A 19484-nucleotide genomic window follows, 5' to 3' on the forward strand; every position below is an offset into this window, starting at 1 on the left:
TGACATGGCCAGGCAGTGGCAAAGCAGCGAGAGAGGGGATGACCACAGAAAGGAGTGGGATTTGGGTGCAACAAGAGCAACGGTGATGCCCCTATTGCACCAAAGGCCTAATTTGCATATTAGGAAAAAGTATCACAACTTGGGAACAGAGCCTCAGATCAACAAGAGAAAAACAGCATTTTGATCAGGTGAACCACAGATATATGTGTCTATGCAAACAATTGGATGGGGGGGGTCGCTAGTGAGATTCCCTTTAAAATGTTTAAGTCGTATAGAATTTGCAATAATAATTTTTATAGAAAGAAGAATGAAAAATATTTCATGTGACCACTTTATGTATGCGAGTACTACTGAAAACCATCCACTCTAAAACCTTGTAGGCTCAGGTACTAAAAAAATACATCACCCACCAGAAAAAAAGTGCTAGACCACACCATATGAATCAAACACTCTAATAAAATAGAGGTTAGGGTACTTTCACACTAGCGGCAGGGCGGATCCGTCCTGCCGCTATTTCGCCGTGCCGCCGGACTGCCGCTTCGTCCCCTTGACTATAATGGGGTCGGGGGCGGCGCTCCGGCGCAGGACGGCAGTTCGCGGTGAGAGGCCGCCGGACTACAAACTCGGACATGCAGTACTTTTGGTCCGGCGGCCTTTCGCTGTGCACTGCCGTGCTGCGCCAGAACTCCGCACCCGTCCCCATTATAGTCAATCGGGACGGAGCAGCAGTCCGGCGGCACGACGAAATAGCAGCAGGACGGATCCGACAGGGTGAACAGCCTGTCGGATCCGTCCTGCCGCTAGTGTCAAAGTACCCTTAGAATACTACACTGTGAAATACACTACAAACACATGAGGGGTGCACACTAGATCCTTTACAAAATACAAAACATAACAATGTACACGTGATAGTAGTCAGTGGTGCTCTGGGAAAAACACAGCAATAATCCAGTAAATGACCAACAGAAAATGGAAAAACATAAAGCCCATACACATCAGCAAAACAGACAAGAGATCAAAAGGCAAGAGAAATATGGCAAAAAAAATAAAATCACCATTTTCACGGGATGTGGATAGAAAGAGGGATATATAGATAAATTTGAATGAATCTACAGGTGAAACTCGAAAAATTTGAATATTGTGCAAAAGTCCATTTATTTCAGTAATGCAACTGAAAAGGTGAAACTAACATATGAGATAGACTCATTACATGCAAAGCGAGATATTTCAAGCCTTTATTGGTTATAATTTGGATGACTATGGCTTACAGCTTATGAAACCCCAAAGTCACAATTTTGAGGTACCCTTTGCTCAGGGGACATGGATTAATTAGCTGACTAGAGGGTGACACTTTGAGCCTAGAATATTGAACCTTTTCACAAAATTCTAATACTGAAATAAATTAACTTTTGCACGATATTCTAATGTTTCAAATTTCACCTGCATGTGTGAGATATAATATATATATATATATATGATAAAGATGGATAGATGTCATTAAAAAGATAGTGCTATGTGTTTTGGGAAGGGGGGGGCGACTACCAGTAATACCTGTAACAAGTGCAGGACTGGCTGATAACAAAGAACATGGTATTCACTTAATCACTTTATTTTCTCAGAAAATGGCCAAATGTCTTAGCAGAGCCGACGGAATTAGATTGCTGCATCCTTGGACATGCTTATCTGGGCACATACAGAGACAGCAAAATTATGGACATTCTTTCGTTATCTGAGAGGGTATTAGAAGAGACCTTCATTGCTCTGCTTCATTAGATGGTATACGGCACCTACTGTATAGTTATCAAAAGCAAACACATAAAAGACTGGATTTCATATCCATCCTGATTACAGTTTTCTTAGCTTCTGATGAACACGTATAATACTAGTGTCAGGACCAATATCAATAAGGCCCAATGCACACAACCGTATTTTTGGTCCGCACCCGATTGACATTTTATTGCAGATCCAATGCAGACCCATTCATTTCAGTGGGGCCGCAAAGAAATGCAGACAGCACACCGTTCCATTCCACCGTCCTGTAAAAAAGATAGAACATGTCCCATTCTTGTCCGTTAAGAGAGCAGGACATGTGGAACGGGAATATGCGAAACGCACACGGCCAGTGTCCGTGTTTTGCAGATTCGCCATTTGCAGACCACAAAAAGGATACGGTCGTGTGCATGAGGCCTAAGGCTCATAGACATATGCTCTAAGAATCTTACAGTAATAATGCATTTGATGTTTGCACATATCCCAGTGCCTGCAGGCTGTTTACGTCTGTCCCAGATTATCTCCTGAGCATTTCTTTATTAGGATTAAGGCCACATTCACATTTCAGGGTTCTCCACGCACAAAGATCCTGTGGGTCAGTGGAAAAACAGCGGAGACATGCAATACTTTGGTCTGTGATGTGGACCAAACATGACCATAGAAGTCTACAGGTCCGTGAAAACCCACTGACAGAACACAAATGGCATCCAAGTTCACTGACCATTGCTCTGGGAACCAATTTTCAGCCATGTGGGGTACATGGAATACAGATGACACAGACTGAACTGAACATAGACCCTAGTTGATTTTTAAAACTTGAAACCGAACTCGGCTTAGTTTCCGACTAGTACCTCAGAACCAAAGTTTCAAGTTTTAAAGTGCTTTTCCACTTTAAAAATCAATTACTGAAGTTATTCAACAAAGTCATGTGTAACTTCGCGATTCGGCTCATCGGAGCCCATACATTCTAATACTGTACGGGGACGAATGAACGACAAACGATCATTTGTGCGGACATAAAAATCGCCGTTTGCCGAGAGCAGCAGATTGTGCTATGTAATGAGTCGTTATGGGAAAGAGCGATGGCATTACTGAACGCTTCTCCCCATACTTTGGAGGAGATCGCTGCATGCACCAGCGACCCTGTGTAAAGGGACCTTTAGAAAGGTAACTCCATGACTGTGACAGCGGCCAGATCCCTGTATAGGGGTCAATGACCACTGGGGACTGCCAGGATAATGCTCCTAGGTTTAGCCCAAAGTCAAATCTGTTGGTTGGTGCTGTGGTCAAGTTTGTGCGGGTCACTGTGATTAACGTGGCAGTTTCTCCCTTGCCTGGCCTAGCTTTATCCCATCTAACATTAGTACAGTATTAATGAATTTGCTCCAACATTTTATTTATTTAGAAAATAGTCAGCAGCCAAAAACTTGATGCTTCTTCACCTACAATTTTTAGATTTGTAATTAGCCTTTTCAACGTCAACACAATCTCCGAAAAAGTATCAGTCCGGGTGCAGGAGCTTCAATAAAATCTGACATGACAAACCACATTAATTTCTGACGGCAAATTCCATGAGACATAACCGGGATATTTTTCATTATATATTGGAAATGTTTTATTACGAGATGATATATGAATAGCTTATGTCTCATGGCTAGGTTTATTAATACCAGTGAAAATACTTGTTCCTTACAGGTATTGTAAACCTCATAACATCAAAGTGTAACCCCTTGCTGGCTGCCTGTTGAGTATATACTGTATGTCCAGGTGGTTGGCACCCATCTCTGCATGGACGTTTTAAAACGCCTGCAGCTGTGTGCCAATTGTGCAGCTGTAGGGACGGTGACAACAGGGCTCCCCTTAGGGAAGGCAATGATTGTATAGTCCCTGACTTTCCCATCAATGCTCAATGAGCACTATGTACAGAGATCAGGAAACAGTAATGCAGCCTCCTGTTGCAGGCCCAGTGGTCATGTGATCACCAGGGGCAGATAGTCCGCGGGAGCTGCTGGATGTTACCAGACCCAGATCAGCTTTGCACTGAGGATGTACAGTGACAGCAGCAAGGAAAACTATGTAGGTTTTCTGTTTGTATGGTTTTATCAAAAACCTGGTTAAAAGGGCCTGGCTGTTTGGAGCAGGGAGAGTTGGGTGGGTCCTTGCTCCAATAAGCCAGGGAGAGGGGATGGGACGCTGTGGCCACCATATAACAATGGGGGGGGGGGACTTGTGGCAAGTGATAATGGGGGGGGAGGCATTGGGGGGGCGCACTGCGCCACCAATGAATGTAATTAAAGAGGACCTTTCATAGGTCCAAAGAATATGAACTCAGTAGAAGGATGCATAGAGCGGCGCCCAGGGATCTAAGTGCACTTACTATTATTCCTGGGCGCCGCTCCGTTCGTCCGCTGTGGCCCCCGGTATTTTCAACATTCAGAGCAAGGAGGAGGAGACGCCAGTGTCTCTCTGTCTCCCTGACAGCAGCGCTGTCCAATTACAGCTCAGAGCCAGGGAGTTTTTTTTCTCCCTGGCTCTGAGCTCTGCGCTGTGATTGGACAGCGCTGCTGTCAGGGAGAAGGAGAGACACTGGCGTCTCCTCCTCTTTGCTCTGAATGTTGAAAATACCGGGGGCCACAGCGGACGAACGGAGCAGCGCCCAGGAATAATAGTAAGTGCACTTAGATCCCTGGGCGCCGCTCTATCATAAAATGGCCAGCCTCTGTACTTTCACTATGAATGCACTGCAGTGCAGAGAGCGGCAGAGAGCGAGCCGGCCGGCGCCTGACTGACGTCACTGTCACGCTCCTCCCACTTAATTCAGGAAGCAGAAGCGTGACTAAGTGACGTCCGGCTGCCTCGCTCGCTCCCGCTCGTCGCTGCAGTGCATTCATCGTGAAAGTAAGTACAGAGGCTGGACCTGTTATCAATAGGACAGAGGACTTTTTATCAATAAGGGCCTCTTCATATATAATCGCGGCATTTTCGGGTCTGCCGAATCGCCAAATCGCATTTGCCGATTATCGCGATTCGATTACTTTTGCGATTTTATATATACACATATATACACACAGGGCAAAAAATTTAATAAATATATATATATATATATATATATATATATATATATATATATATATATACACACACAGGGGACAAATGGAATATATATACAGAGGGGGAAAAATGGATATATACACACAGAGGGGGCAAAAAAATTAACCCACCCGCCTGTACAGACCCCCTCTGGACTCTCAGCCAGAGCACGTCGAAGGAGAAGGTGAGGACGAGTCAGATGGGAGCAGGAGGTCTATGAAGGATGTGACTGGCAAAGTGTCAGAGAAAACGGATGGTGACTGAATGGAGGCAAACTAATGCATTCTGAGCGGACCCTTTCCCATTCAGAATGCATTAGGGCAAAACTGATCCGTTTTGGACCAGTGGAGAGAGCCTATGACAGATCTCACAAACAGAAAGCCAAAACGCTAGTGTGAAAGTAGCCTTAGTCTTGCTATGCCCAGAGAAGTGCCCCCTGCACAGGGGTAATGCCCACATGTGCCCCCTGCACAGGGGTAATGCCTACACGTGCCCCCTCACAGTGTTTGCATTTTCTTTCTGACAAATCTACCTAATTCTGGCCTGCAAAATTTATACCATGTCTAGTGCGGCCCTCAGATGAAAAATGGTTGGGCACCGCTGTTTTATTTAATACTTTGTCTGCAAAAGCCAATAAAACTGGCTGAGGTCAGTTGCACCATACTTGCTTGGACTGGACTGTGTTTTGTGTGCCAACAGCGCCTGTCTATCCCAGGAGACTGTGATCCTGTGAGCTAATCCTGTTACACTTCATAAATTGATTTCTACTGTAAAAAAAAAACATTTCCCAAACTCTGGTTCGGTTATAAGTGGTACCTTGGAACCGAACATGAGTTTGGGAAATGTTTTTTCACAGTAGAAATCAATTTTTTTAAGTTATTACGCGAAATACATTCTAATACTGTACGGCGTACTCGCGCCATACAGTATTGAAACAAAGTTTTATGCGAATCGACTTCGGATGTTTCATCTGAAGTCGATTCACTCATTTCTATTATAGAGTTTAAAGAGGCTCTGTCACCAGGATCAACCCTATTAAAATCAGACATACTGCCTGGTAGGGCTCCACATGCTGATAAAAACTGTACTCTTCTTGTGTCTGTAAGATAAGTCAGCTGCAGAGAAATCAGCATTTTTATTCACATGCAATGAGAATTCGGAGCACTCAGAGACAGGGTTGAATGGTGGAAGCACTGCTTTGTAACACCCCCTTCCGCCCCCTCCCATTGATTGACAGGGGTAGACATCAGGCTGAGGGCAGAGCCCTGTCCAAGAGTGATCTGCTCAGAAAGCTAATCTACATATTACTGCTTTATTCACAGGCACAATATACGATTATAAAGACACCAGTAATGTGCATTAGCTTATAAGCATAGAGAGAACCATGTGACTGTGTGGTAATGCTACAGCTTGGTGGTCAAGTAATTGGTTTTGCGTGTAGAGATCCCAGCTTTGAATCTTGGGAGAGACATCAAAAAAAAATTCTTCAGATATTTTTTTTTTTCCTTGCACATTTATCCAAGTCTACATATTACTGGTTTCTTTATAATCATATATTGTCTGTGAATAAACCAGTAATAGGTTTTTAGGGAAAAAAAAAAAAAAAAACACTTCTCAATATAGCAAGGCCTATTTGATATACACTGCTCAAAAAAATAAAGGGAACACTTAAACAACACAATGTAACTCCAAGTCAATCACACTTCTGTGAAATCAAACTGTCCACTTAGGAAGCAACACTGAGTGACAATCAATTTCACATGCTGTTGTGCAAATGGGATAGATAACAGGTGGAAATTATAGGCAATTAGCAAGACACCCCAATAAAGGAGTGGTTCTGCAGGTGGTGACTACAGACCACTTCTCAGTTCCTATGCTTTCTGGCTGATGTTTTGGTCACTTTGGAATGCTGCCGGTGCTTTCACTCTAGTGGTAGCATGAGACGGAGTCTACAACCCACACAAGTGGCTCAGGTAGTGCAGCTTATCCGGGATGGCACATCAATGCGAGTTGTGGCAAGAAGGTTTGCTGTGTCTGTCAGCGTAGTGTCCAGAGCATGGAGGCGCTACCAGGAGACAGGCCAATACATCAGGAGACGTGGAGGAGGCTGTAGGAGGGCAACAACCCAGCAGCAGGACCGCTACCTCCACCTTTGTGCAAGGAGGAACACTGCCAGAGCCCTGCAAAATGACCTCCAGCAGGCCACAAATGTGCATGTGTCTGCTCAAACGGTCAGAAACAGACTCCATGAGGGCGATATGAGGGCCCGACATCCACAGGTGGGGGTTGTGCTTACAGCCCAACACCGTGCAGGACGTTTGGCATTTGCCAGAAAACACCAAGATTGGCAAATTCGCCACTGGCGCCCTGTGCTCTTCACAGATAAAAGCTGGTTCACACTGAGCACATGTGACAGACGTGACAGAGTCTGGAGACGCCGTGGAGAACGTTCTGCTGCCTGCAACATCCTCTAGCATGACCGGTTTGGCATTGGGTCAGTAATGGTGTGGGGTGGCATTTTTTTGGAGGGCCGCACAGCCCTCCATGTGCTCGCCAGAGGTAGCCTGACTGCCATTAGGTACCGAGATGAGATCCTCAGACCCCTTGTGAGACCATATGCTGGTGTGTGTCAGCAGTTCCTGCAAGACGAAGGCATTGATGCTATGGACTGGCCTGCCCGTTCCCCAGACCTGAATCCAATTGAGCACATCTGGGACATCATGTCTTGCAATATCCACCAACGTCACGTTGCACCACAGACTGTCCAGGAGTTGGCAGATGCTTTAGTCCAGGTCTGGGAGGAGATCCCTCAGGAGACCGTCCGCCACCTCATCAGGAGCATGCACAGGCGTTGTAGGGAGGTCATACAGGCACGTGGAGGCCACACACACTACTGAGCCTCATTTTGACTTGTTTTAAGGACATTACATCAAAGTTGGATCAGCCTGTAGTGTGTTTTTCCACTTTAGTTTTGAGGGTGACTCCAAATCCAGACCTCCATGGGTTAAAGAATTTGATTTCCATTTTTATTTTTATTTCTTGTGATTTTGTTGTCAGCACATTCAACTATGTAAAGAACAAAGTATTTCAGAAGAATATTTAATTAATTCAGATCTAGGATGTGTTATTTTGGTGTTCCCTTTATTTTTTTGAGCAGTGTATTATAGTATAGCCCAGAGGTAGGCAACCTTCGGCACTCCAGCTGTTGTGAAACTACAATTCCCAGCATGCAAACTTGCTCTGCTCTTCTCAGAACTATGAATGGATCATGCTGGAAATTCTAGTTTCACAACAGCTGAAGTGCCGAAGGTTGGTATAGCCTTTTGATATGGTTTTGAATAAGAGGGATTCTGGGATTTGAACCTACGATCTCTACATGTCATGCATGGTAGACCACTATACCACTAAGCTATAACATTTCCATATAGAGATATAGGTTTTCTCTATGCTTATAAGCTAATGCACGTTACTGGTGTCTTTATAATCATATATTGTGCTTGTGAATAAAGCAGTATTATGTAGATTAGCTTTCTGAGCAGATCTCAGTGTGGTCAAGCTATAGTACATAGTGTATATGATATGTACATGCTAGCACACAGCTCTGCCCTCAGCCTGATGTCTAGCCTTGTCAATCAATGGGAGGGGGGGGGGGTGTTGCAAAGAAGAGCTTAGACAATTTACCCCCATCTCCTAGTGCTCAAAAGAAAGGTATAGTTTTTAGTGTTGAGCGAACTTGTGTTTTAAGTTCGGCGTCTAAAGTTCGGGTTATCGAAGTATCCCGTTATGGATTCCGCTACCATGGACCATAACGGAATTTAGAATCCATAACGGGATACTTAGATAACCTGAACTCGAACTTTAGACACCGAACTTAAAACACAAGTTCCCTCAACACTAATAGTTTTAATCAGCATAATGAGCCCTACCAGTCAGTATATCTGATTTAATAGGGTTGATCCTGCTGACAGAGCCTCTTTAAAGGGGTTTTCTGAGATTTTCATACTATCCTCGATAGGTCATCAGTATCTGATCGGTGGGGGTTTGACACCCAGGACCCGAGCCAATTAGCTGTTTCAGAAGGCACTGGATCTCTCTCTGCGTGGGGCGTGAATGGGGCTGAGCCCGATACCAAGCACAGCCGCTATACAATGTACGGCAATGCGCTTGGTAAGCTGCGAGAAGGCTGCAGTGCTCACTGGACCTCCGGTGCCTTCTCAAACAGCTGATCAGCAGGGGTTCCAGTTGTCGGACCCCCACCTATCAAATACTTATGATCTATCCTCAGGATAGGTCATGAGTATAAAAATCTTGGGAAACCCTTTTAAAACTCCACTTCAACATTCAGGTACCAACATCTCTGGCGGCAGTACGTCTGAACTTCCATAGAGGTAGCAGAAAATGAGGCCTGAGAAGCCTTCCCTTCACTTTACGGTTGGAAGGGTGTTTTCTCTAGGGTGTTATGGATGCAGCCAGATGTATTTACAGTCTGTTCAATGTGATTTTGCCACGGTTTTTGAGAATCAGAGGCTCAAACACCAAGGCTCATTGGAGGCAAGTAATACACTAGACTGAACACATCAATACCTTAAGCTGCATGCAGAGATAAAAGTGTGCGAGAATTACTATTTCATGCTGTGGTAGAGTAGTCAAGTTCTAAAATGCAACAAAAATTAAAAATTTTAATTACAAGGGCGTAAATGTCTTCAGATTTCTATATGATCAGTAAAATAACTAGGGCGCAATAGAGTTCTGGTCAAAAATGGGAAGATCTAGAGCAGGGGTAGGCAACCTCTGGCACTCCAGGTGTTGTGAAACTACAACTCCCAGCATGCATACTTGCTCTGCTCTTCTCAGAACTCTCATAGAAATGAATAGAGCATGCTGGGAGTTGTAGTTTCACAACAGCTGGAGTGCCGAAGGTTGCTGATCCCTGATCTAGAGTATGCTGAAGGAAGCTGCAATTTCAGTGTCACAGTATCTGCCTCCGGCGATATCTGTGCCTAGCAGCCACCACCAGCCTGGTCTTCTCGGTGACACTGGTGGTATATACTGTTTCTTTTGATTAAAGGGGCACTCCGGTTATAACAAGTTATCCCCTATCCACAAGATAGAGGATAACTATTAGATCAGGGGAGTCCTTCCGCTAGACCCCATATCCTGTGGAGCCCCCCTTAAATGGACGAAGCGGATGGTCAGAAAAGCATCCTGCCGCTCCTTTCATTTCTATGGGAGTGACAGGACCTCCACTGATCTGATAGTTATCCCTATTCTTTGGATTAGGAATAACTCGTTAGAACCAAAATACCCCTGAACGTCAAAGTCAAAGGCAGAGTGACAATATGTTCCCGGGAAGTCCGCGCTGCCTTTGTGTGACTTGAATTGTGATGCAATGCAGAGCATGTAGACTATAGGGCCCTACCGTACCCTTCATATGCCTCCGCTATCACACTGCTTTTACCGTCAGGTTCCTATAAATGCAACAAAAGAAAGTGTTGTATGTTTCATCAGTATTCATAGTACTTCTAGTTGAGAATAATCCAGTAATATGACGCTATGCTGAGCACCACAGGGAAGCACATGATGATGCAGTAACTGCGTACAGCCTCCATGTGCTCATGTAGATTCCAGCCACTGGAGCCTAAAGCCTCATGCACACAACCGTATGTATTTTGCGGATGACGTCTGTGTGCATTCCGTATTTTGCAGAACGGAACAGCTGGCCCCTAATACAACAGTCCTATCCTTATCTGTAATGCGGACAATAATAGGACATGTTCTATTTTTTTTTGCACACGGGGTAACTTCATTTTTATTTTATTTTTTGGCGAACCCTTTGAAATAAATGGTTCCGCATACGGTCCGCAAAAAAAAAATAAAAAATGAATGGACACAGAAATAAAAAAAGAAAATACGTTCGTGTGCATGAGGCTTAAACCAAGTATTAAAATGAAACAAAGCAAAATACATGTTCCTTTTCTCTGTCTGAATATGCAGGTTTTTTGGGTAGGAGAGGGGAGAGGTACCGTGCGTGAAATTGTGCTACCTGCTCAATTATGTGCATATAATGACCGACCGAGTATAACATTTTGATGAAAGTGGACTGAATAATATCTCTGTGCATTGATAACAGGTGCCTAAGAGCTCACCCGCCATTACACACACATTTCCACTTTTAGAAGCCTGAATCATAAGAGCTGTAAATCAGCAGCAAAAAGGAATCGTTCTGATTGCGAGGACTACAGCTCTGCTGCATTAGACCATACACAAATGGCAGTACCACCACTGCTAATTTTCACCACAGGCACCAAACCCCCTCTGATGGCTAATGCTGTAAAGCTGTACGGCTCACAGGTTTCTACACTTATGTATTAGCTGCTGTTTAATTAACCACTGCATGGTAAAAAAGAGCCACCATTCTTTACAAAGCTGCTATATGATTTTCAAATGGTTTAATGCCGCAATTATTCAGTACGATATATAAACCATTAACCATCGTCTGAAAGGGGTTTCAGGGATTTTGATATTTATCACCTATCCTCAGGATAGGTCATCAATATCAGATCAGCAGGGGTCCGACACCCAGCACCACTACCAATCAGTGCCGTGCCAGCGCAGTCTTCCCTTCATTGTTTACCTGCTCGCCATCCAAGTCACATCAGTGTAATTACAGGAAGCCGTCCCATTCACTTCTATGGGACGGCTCATTCCTATACACTTGAAGTGAATGGGACGGCTTCTTGTAATTACACCCATAGGACATTGATGGCGAGCAGGAAAACAAAAAAGGGAAGGCTGCGCTCACAAGTGCCTTCTCGTCTACCAGCGGGGGGGGGGGGGGCGGGGGTGTCAGATCCCTACCGATCGGATATTGATGACCTATCCTGAGGATAGGTCATCAATATTAAAATCCCAGAAAACTCCTTTAAGAATAACCGAATATAGAAACGTGGTGCATGTAAACCATCCTATAGATAGCGAGATGTAGACCTGCATCAGATGCATCTCAGGCTGGATGACTAGTGTGGACAGGGGACAGACACATTTCTCTAGCTCTATACCAACTATTGCTTGATTAAGGGTCCATTCACATGTCCGCAAAATGGGTCCGCATCCGTTCCGCAATTTTGCAGAACGGGTGCAGACCCATTCATTTTTAATGGGGCCGGAATGTGCTGTCTGCATCCGCATTTGCGGATCCGCACTTCCGCCCCAAAAAAATATAGAACATGTCCTATTCTTGTCTGCAATTGCGGACAAGATTAGGCATTTTCTATTATAGTGTGGTAAGAGGACAAGGAAGTAAAGCCATTCCTTAATTATTTCAGCTAAAGTTATCCAAATGAGCTCTTAACAAGCTCTGCCTCTAATGCCACCAGATGTAAGGCAGCTATCCTATAAGTCAGTGTTCAGCTCTCAAAATAAGCCTTGAGACATGACTTGGATATTAAATAAGCCAGCACCTCATCTGCAGACAGCTGTTTCGGGGGGTGATTGCCCCTCATCAGTGCAGAGCAGAGAGCACTGGCTTAACTGGGTGAGAGGCCTGTGTCCAGGTGAGGGGGGGAACGGGAGAGCTAGGAGTTATGCATGCATGACTAGCAGTTTGCAATGATGGCCCAGATGGGTGTTACTAGTTGGGGAGGGGGGGTCCTTGCACAGTCTGACACTGGCAGCACTGATTGATTAGTGTCAGACTGGGCAGGGGAAAACCCCCAACTGCTAGTAACGCATTCATATTCTAAAAGGAATAATACAGGACTGGCACAACGCAGAGGCATAAGAATAGATGCTCCATAATTGTCATTACAAGGGGGTAGCAAAGGGACATGAAGGTTATAGGCAGTCTTAAAGTCCATATATACAGTGAATACAATGAAAATTAATTCTCACAAAACCTAAGAGACACCATAAACCAGGCATCCTCAAACTGCGGCCCTCCAGCTGTTGCAAAACTACAACTCCCAGCATGCCCGAACAGCCTACAGGTATCAGCCTACAGCAGGGCATTGTGGGAGTTGTAGTTTTACAAAAGCTGGAGGGCCGCAGTTTGAGGATGCCTGCCATAAACTATATAAATGGTGTGACCATCTTTCACCCTAAGGCAAGACACCACCCATATTATGTCAAGATACCATCACCATGTCTGACTGCTGTGTCGTGCTTATTAACCGTGCCCGAGGCTAAGCAGGCCTAAAGTGCCGCCCAAGCTTTCTGGACAGTAGCTGCCGTTCCCTTGGGCTGCTCATGCCAATAAAGATTTATAGCTGTTCCAAGTCCTGGACATGTAGACTGGTTAAATAGAGTACCAGAGCCTTCTAATCCCTAAGAGACAGACTTCCATAGCTTTGTTACTATTTCTGAAGGAACTTTCTTTCACTGAGGTGTAAGGATCTTGTAGACAGTCTCTTCAGTATACAGTGACGAGATGTGAAGAAAAGTACAGCAGCCACTTGTTACGTTTCAGGGGGCAGTTGCTTTTTTACATGCGGAAAATGGATGTGGGGTTTTGGGTAGCTACAAGCTCAAAGAAACCAATCAATAAAACTAAAACGAAACAGTAATTGTGCCGCTATAAGGAGCGCTCTGGATGTGCCGCACAAAGCCTTCCAATGACGACTTCAGCAGGAACGCTGTCACAAGCCAATGACTGCAGCATTGTGAAGCTACTGTACGGTGTATGGCAGCAGAATGAACGTGAATGGGGGAGAGCGCTGTGTAGACCGAGACTAAAGTCTGAAACACATCAGCTGTATACGCTTCCCTCGGACCGACTTCATAGATGGATCATTATGGACCTGTTGCAATTTTCATATGTGAATATAAAAGTGGTATTCCGTTTTTTAAAACTATCAGATTGGGGGAGGGGGGGTCTTTTTGCTGGGACCAATCACCAGAACAGGTACCCTGTACACCCCGGAGTGTCCTGAAATTAATGTAGCGGCAGGTCGTGCTTTTACAATACTGCTCCATTCATCTTTACAGCAGACAGCCGGGTACAGCGCTCAGCTATTTCCAGAACTCCCATAGAGATCAATGGAGCACCAGTACATGCCTGACCATTCATTTTGAGGTGCTCCAAGGGGTCTGGAGTACCCATTCTCGTGATGGTGGGAATCTTACTGGTAGGACCCAACCAGTCTAATAGTTATCCCCTAGCCACTGAATAGGGGATAACTTAACTTAACAACCGGAACACCCTTTTACCATTTCCGTTTCACTGGTGCCAATGATCCTGTGCACACACCAGAGGAGATGACCATTTCTTTCTATTACTCTTCCTGTCTAGTCCACTATTCCACCCATTCTACCCCCATGTGCCAGTTTTGTTCCTCCGCCTACACCCCTCTATCTTCCTACCGACCCCTTGTCTAATGCACAGCATGAAGGAGCTTTACAGGTTACTGAGCACAACCATGATGAGACCATGCATGATCAGTAGGGAATGGTGGAGCCAGCCCTGAGGACATCACGGATGGTGTTCTGACCGCTGGGTCCCTACCATACATACCCTGCACAAAATGGCATCAATTCTGCTGAAATTACCCAACACCACCAGGTGCAAAAGAAGGCTGAAAGTGACCAAATTTTAAAATGACATTTTAAAAGGTAACAGTCAATATTGCAGTCCCACAAGAGACACGTGACCGCTGAAGAAGATCAGGTGACCACGGCGGGAAGAAAGAAAACAAATCCCGGACCGGAATATGGAGATGCTGGGGCCAGAGAGGAGGACCGGAGTGGTGGGGAGCTGACGGCACCTGTTAGAAATTATGTATTCCAGGAAAACCCCTTTAAGGCCTAGGCTATGTAGGACGTCTGATTGATTTTAACTCACATTACAACGTGACTACAAAAGCAATAAAATGTGACGTTCTTGGGACCTGCAGCTGTCACTTTATAGTAAAAATCAATCAGTGGAGCTGCAAAAAGTCTCCATACGGCTGTGGCCAAAGGGTAGGTCCACACAGGACATAAAATACTATGGAAAAGTTCACTGCGGATTTAGCCACGGATCCACAGTAAAAACCGCAGCAAACCCAGAAATGGCTGTGGACGTCACCCTCTCTGTTGTAGAAGGTGTAATCCACGGTGGAGATCCGCAGCATATATTAACATGCTGCAGATTTCAATCCATGCCACAGGTCAATTTACACCGGATGAGACCGTGTTTGGCTGCAGTGGTCACATGCCGCATACCGAAACTTCACCGCAGCAGCATGTCAACCAGCAGCGGCACGAGGACTGGCGGGACAGAGAATGGCGCTAGAGACTGAGCTAAGGGTACTTATTTTAGACCATTTGGGCGCTTGCCTGAAATTTTTAAATGATCTAGGACAAGTCCTGACTACCCATGTTAGGATGCATTCACACGACCGTATGTATTTGGCGGTCCGCAAAACACAGCGCCACAAAAAATACGGATGGCATCCATGTTGCAGCTGTCTTTTTGCGGACCCATGGTAAAAATGCCTATTCTTGTCCGCAAAGTGGACAGGGATAGGACATGTTCTGTTTTTTCTGTAGGCCTGCGGAATGGATATACTGACGCGGATGGGTGTGCTGTCCACGTGGGTCTGCATCCAGCCATCCAATCCAATCGGATGCGGGCCAAAAATACGGTCTGGCGGATGGGTCCCTAAACAGAGGCCCCAGATATGTTTAACCCTTTCCTCCTTCTCATTTAATATGACTGTCAATGGTGATTAGTATTAGTAACATGAGCGTGTTAAAAATGATTTCTACAAGCTGGTCAAGTAGAGAGGGCTGAAAGCAGAGGAGGCCATTTACGGGCAGTGCGGTGACCTTAGGCTCTTTGTTGCGGAGCAGTAAATGATATTCAGCATGTATCCTGTTCTTGCGATGGACTTAAATCTGACAGGAGAGTAGGGATGAAGGCAGCGAAAATCAGCATTAAACATCTGCCGGTGACTTACAGGAGCCTCAGGAGACCTTTTCCTACTAAAATACAAGACACGGAGGCCTTGAAATGGAATCACTTTAGATAGATGGTATCAAAGCAATTCCTCCTTCCTTTCTTCGGGAAGAGCTAATCTTTGCAGTCTGTGCATGGAGCCCGGTATGTGCCATTAACCGAAATCTGGCAGCACTATTCTTCCAGGGGGTTAGATCTTGTATCATCAGCAGAGCCATTACCGTACACAGCATTTCTTTATAATTTTATAAACCAGGCAATGAATGGGAATCGTAATGTGTGAATAGCCTGACGTGCAGAACGACAGCGTTCCATGCAATACGGAGCACGCAGCGTTACCTTTCACCACTGCTCAAGTGGCCTTCGCTGGATTATTTCCACCCATCGCGTCGGGGGGGGAAGGGGGGCATTCAAAGTTTTTATCCGGAGAAGCCAGCTCGGTAACAGGCTCCTCAGAACTGGTGGATCGATTTCTATTCCCTGGGCGCAAACAGCAGACGAGCACTGAACAGAAAGCGGCAAGGATGGATATTCAATTGTGAAATAGATGAGAAGTAACCTTTAATGAAGCAGCTTCTGTGCGGCCGGTGGACTTCATAAGAGTGGATAGAGAGAAGATAACAGCCACGGACTGGCTTCTGGTCCTGCCTGGCATCAGCCACAATTAAGCCTCATGCAGACGTCCGTGAGATACCGGACTGGCATTGCAGGAGCGCACGGCGTCATAGCAACCAATGACGCCGTGCGCTCCTGCAATGCCAGTGCGGTATCTCGCGGACCGTCTGCATGAGGCTTTACTTTCATAGGAGGTACTCCCAGCATAAGGGCTTCTTAATCAATTCAATCAGCCGGATTGCGCCTCATTTTATAAGTCATTAGGTGCTGGTCAAGACTCCACATCCTAAATAGTTCCTTGTGTATCCCTAGGCGTCTGCCCTAAGGGGGCGTTCACACCTGCGGCCACAGGGTTTTCTTGCTGGTTTCTGCCTCCCTGAAGATAGCCTTAAAGCCACACCGAGAAGGGACGTGTCCTTTGCACCACAGCGCTGCCTTCCACTGGAGGCAGAAAGGACACGGCTGGCGGCAGGATTTCTGCAAAATGTTGGCGCAGCTGTCCGCTCAAAAATTACATGGAAAAAAAACTGTGTGAACAGCTCCAATGGGTACAGGTTAACAATCCGAAAATGGGCACAGGATTCTGGGTGGACTTCTGAACCAAATTCGCACATGTGTTATACATTTTTTGTTGTGGATTTGGTGCAGTTTTGCCGCTGATATCGCCCCTGTATTGCGAAGAATTAATCTGCACAATAATACACACAATTGGCATGCTGCGAATCTCAAAAGTGGCACGGCAAATCAATTTCCACATAGTCAATAAAAGCAAAGTGGGCAGCACTGGGGTCCTAGGTTCAAATCCAACATCTGCACGGAGTCCAAAGGACCTTAGATGTGAGCCCGGTGATGCCTGCTATATACGTGTACCGGAGAGGTCTCTAATGTCATACACTGGGCTGTACTATGTCAATATAGTGCATGTGCCACAGCGCCGGCACAGGTCCTTTCTTGGTGCGGTCGCAGCTTTAAAATCGCTGGCCGCACTAAGACTGGGGGGACACCACGCAGCTAGCGGTGGAAGTACGGTGCGGAATTTGCGCCAAAATGTCGTTGGTAATTTCTGCCATGTGAATGGATCTTTTTTTATTTATTTTTTTTGTTCTGCTAAGGAAAACACAAGGGGGGAGATTTATCAAAACTGGTGTAAAGTAGAACTGGCTTAGTTGCCCATAGCAACCAATCATTTTTCAGAGCTTCTTTGAAAATGAAAGGATCCATCAAATTTTTTTACTATGGGCAACTAAGCCAGTTCTACTTTACACCAGTTTTGATAAATCTCTCCCAGTGTGTTGCGACCGCTTTGTGAAGCCCAGTTTCTCCACAGATTTCAATAGGAAATCATAATCCACATGAATTTTACGACGAATGCTACTGATGTCATGGCAACCAGCACACATACATGAATATCCCTACATACTACACGTGTGTATATCCATGTAATGTAAGTATACAGGTAACCCCCTATAGTCTCCTGTGGGCTGATCTGCCCTGCTCCCACACACATCACCCATCTACTAATACCAGCACAACATGGCAGGGGACGCTTTCCCACAGGTAGGTGACACGGCACATACCACAGATTACTTTATTTGCCATGTGTTGCCTCAGGTTTTACCTAGGACTGCCAGCAACTGATCACATAGTGCTGGGTGGCTCCAAAGAGCTAACAGACAAACTCAACTCTGCTGCATGTGCCCCTTTCACTCCAGACACCACTTGCCATTCAGGTGGATGCCATCATCAGCATCCCCGCCTGGCACAGCTTCTCATCAGGCCCAGGATGTGCACTGATGACACCTCCGCCATCACAGTGAGATCCGTCAGGTCACAGAGGCTGCCTCAGCAGAAAGTTCCGCCGCCTGCCTAGGAAAGGTTTAATCATGAGGGGGGTACCCCCGGCTCTCACCTTCACAGACCCCCACCTCGTACTCCGTGATGGAGTCGCCATTGAGCGGGGGGCGGATGACACAGCGCAGCCCCCTGTCGCAGGCTCCGTGCAGCCCGTAGACTCCCCCGCAGCTCTCGTTCTTCTGCCGGGCGCACATGAAGCAGCAGCCGCAGATGCCCAAAACGATACTCCCAGGGCAGTTCTTGGGCTCCTCGCATTTGGATTCATCGCAGGGTAAACAGACCAATGCCCGGCTGGAGGCAGGCAGCAGCGACAAAGCCGCCAGCACCAGGTGCCAAAGACGCAGCGACTTCCCGCCCGCCAGGTGCATCCTTCCTCCTTGTCGCACGCAATGCCACCCGACTGTCAGAATATCCCAAGACGGAGGCTCGGCAATCACCTGCGGAAAGTTTCCTCACACGGGCACGCGGATCAGACCGGGGAGCCCGCTGTGCGCCACATATTCCTGTCAGCTCAGTGACGCGACCGCAGCCGCCCCCGCTAACATGTACAGGAGAGAACTTTCCTCAGAGTTGTCACTTCCACGGAAACTTCTCCACGTCCCTCACAGAAAACTTCCCCCGGTTCCAATGTGCACAAATCCACCTTCCAGCAAGGCGCCTTTCTGCCCCCCTCACAGGCGGAGGCTGCTCGTCCGTCACAGCTCCGGGCGCCCCTGTCAGCTCAGTGCCGGCCGCCTGTCATGCTCCTCTCGTCTTCTATCTCTCACACAGTCGTTACTTTTCTCCCCTCTCTTGTTTATCGCTCTCTCGTAGAGAACGCAGCCCGAGCTGCTCACGCTTCCTCCTCCCTCATGGCGGCGTCACAATGCAGACAACTCCCCCGGTCGCGTTCCTTGCTCTCATTGGAAAGTGCGCCATTGTGCTGGACCGCCCCGAGATTCCTCATATGGACGACGGGCTGAGGTGTGAGCGCGGTGCTGCTCACTGCGGGATGTGCGGCCGCATCCACACTGGTCCTGTCAGGACGTTATGTCACTGCGTCATTTGTGGTACCTCATGGAAAACCATTCGGGGGCTGTTCACACGTAACTGCGGCCGTTTTATGGCGCTGACACGTGTCATTTGTGTCCCTAGTCACCAAGTAAGGAATAAAACTCTGCCGCTGTCCCGGACATGACAATGGGAATGGACAGGTTCACAGCCTCAGGTTCTGCAGGGCGCC

General features: G+C 46.4%; 1 protein-coding gene across 1 annotated transcript in view; it reads right to left on the reverse strand.

The window, feature by feature from the left end:
* CRIM1 (cysteine rich transmembrane BMP regulator 1) overlaps positions 1–19124 on the reverse strand; it is a 772316-nt gene extending 753192 nt beyond the window's left edge. The window contains exon 1 of the mRNA XM_040429546.1: positions 18318–19124. Within this exon, the coding sequence (XP_040285480.1) occupies positions 18318–18630 (313 nt within the window). The 5' untranslated portion in view covers positions 18631–19124. The remainder of the gene's footprint in view (positions 1–18317) is intronic.
* Positions 19125–19484: the final 360 nt, after the last annotated feature.

The sequence above is a fragment of the Bufo bufo genome, chromosome 4 (genome assembly GCF_905171765.1).
Source record: "Bufo bufo chromosome 4, aBufBuf1.1, whole genome shotgun sequence".
Taxonomy (NCBI): Eukaryota; Metazoa; Chordata; class Amphibia; order Anura; family Bufonidae; genus Bufo; species Bufo bufo.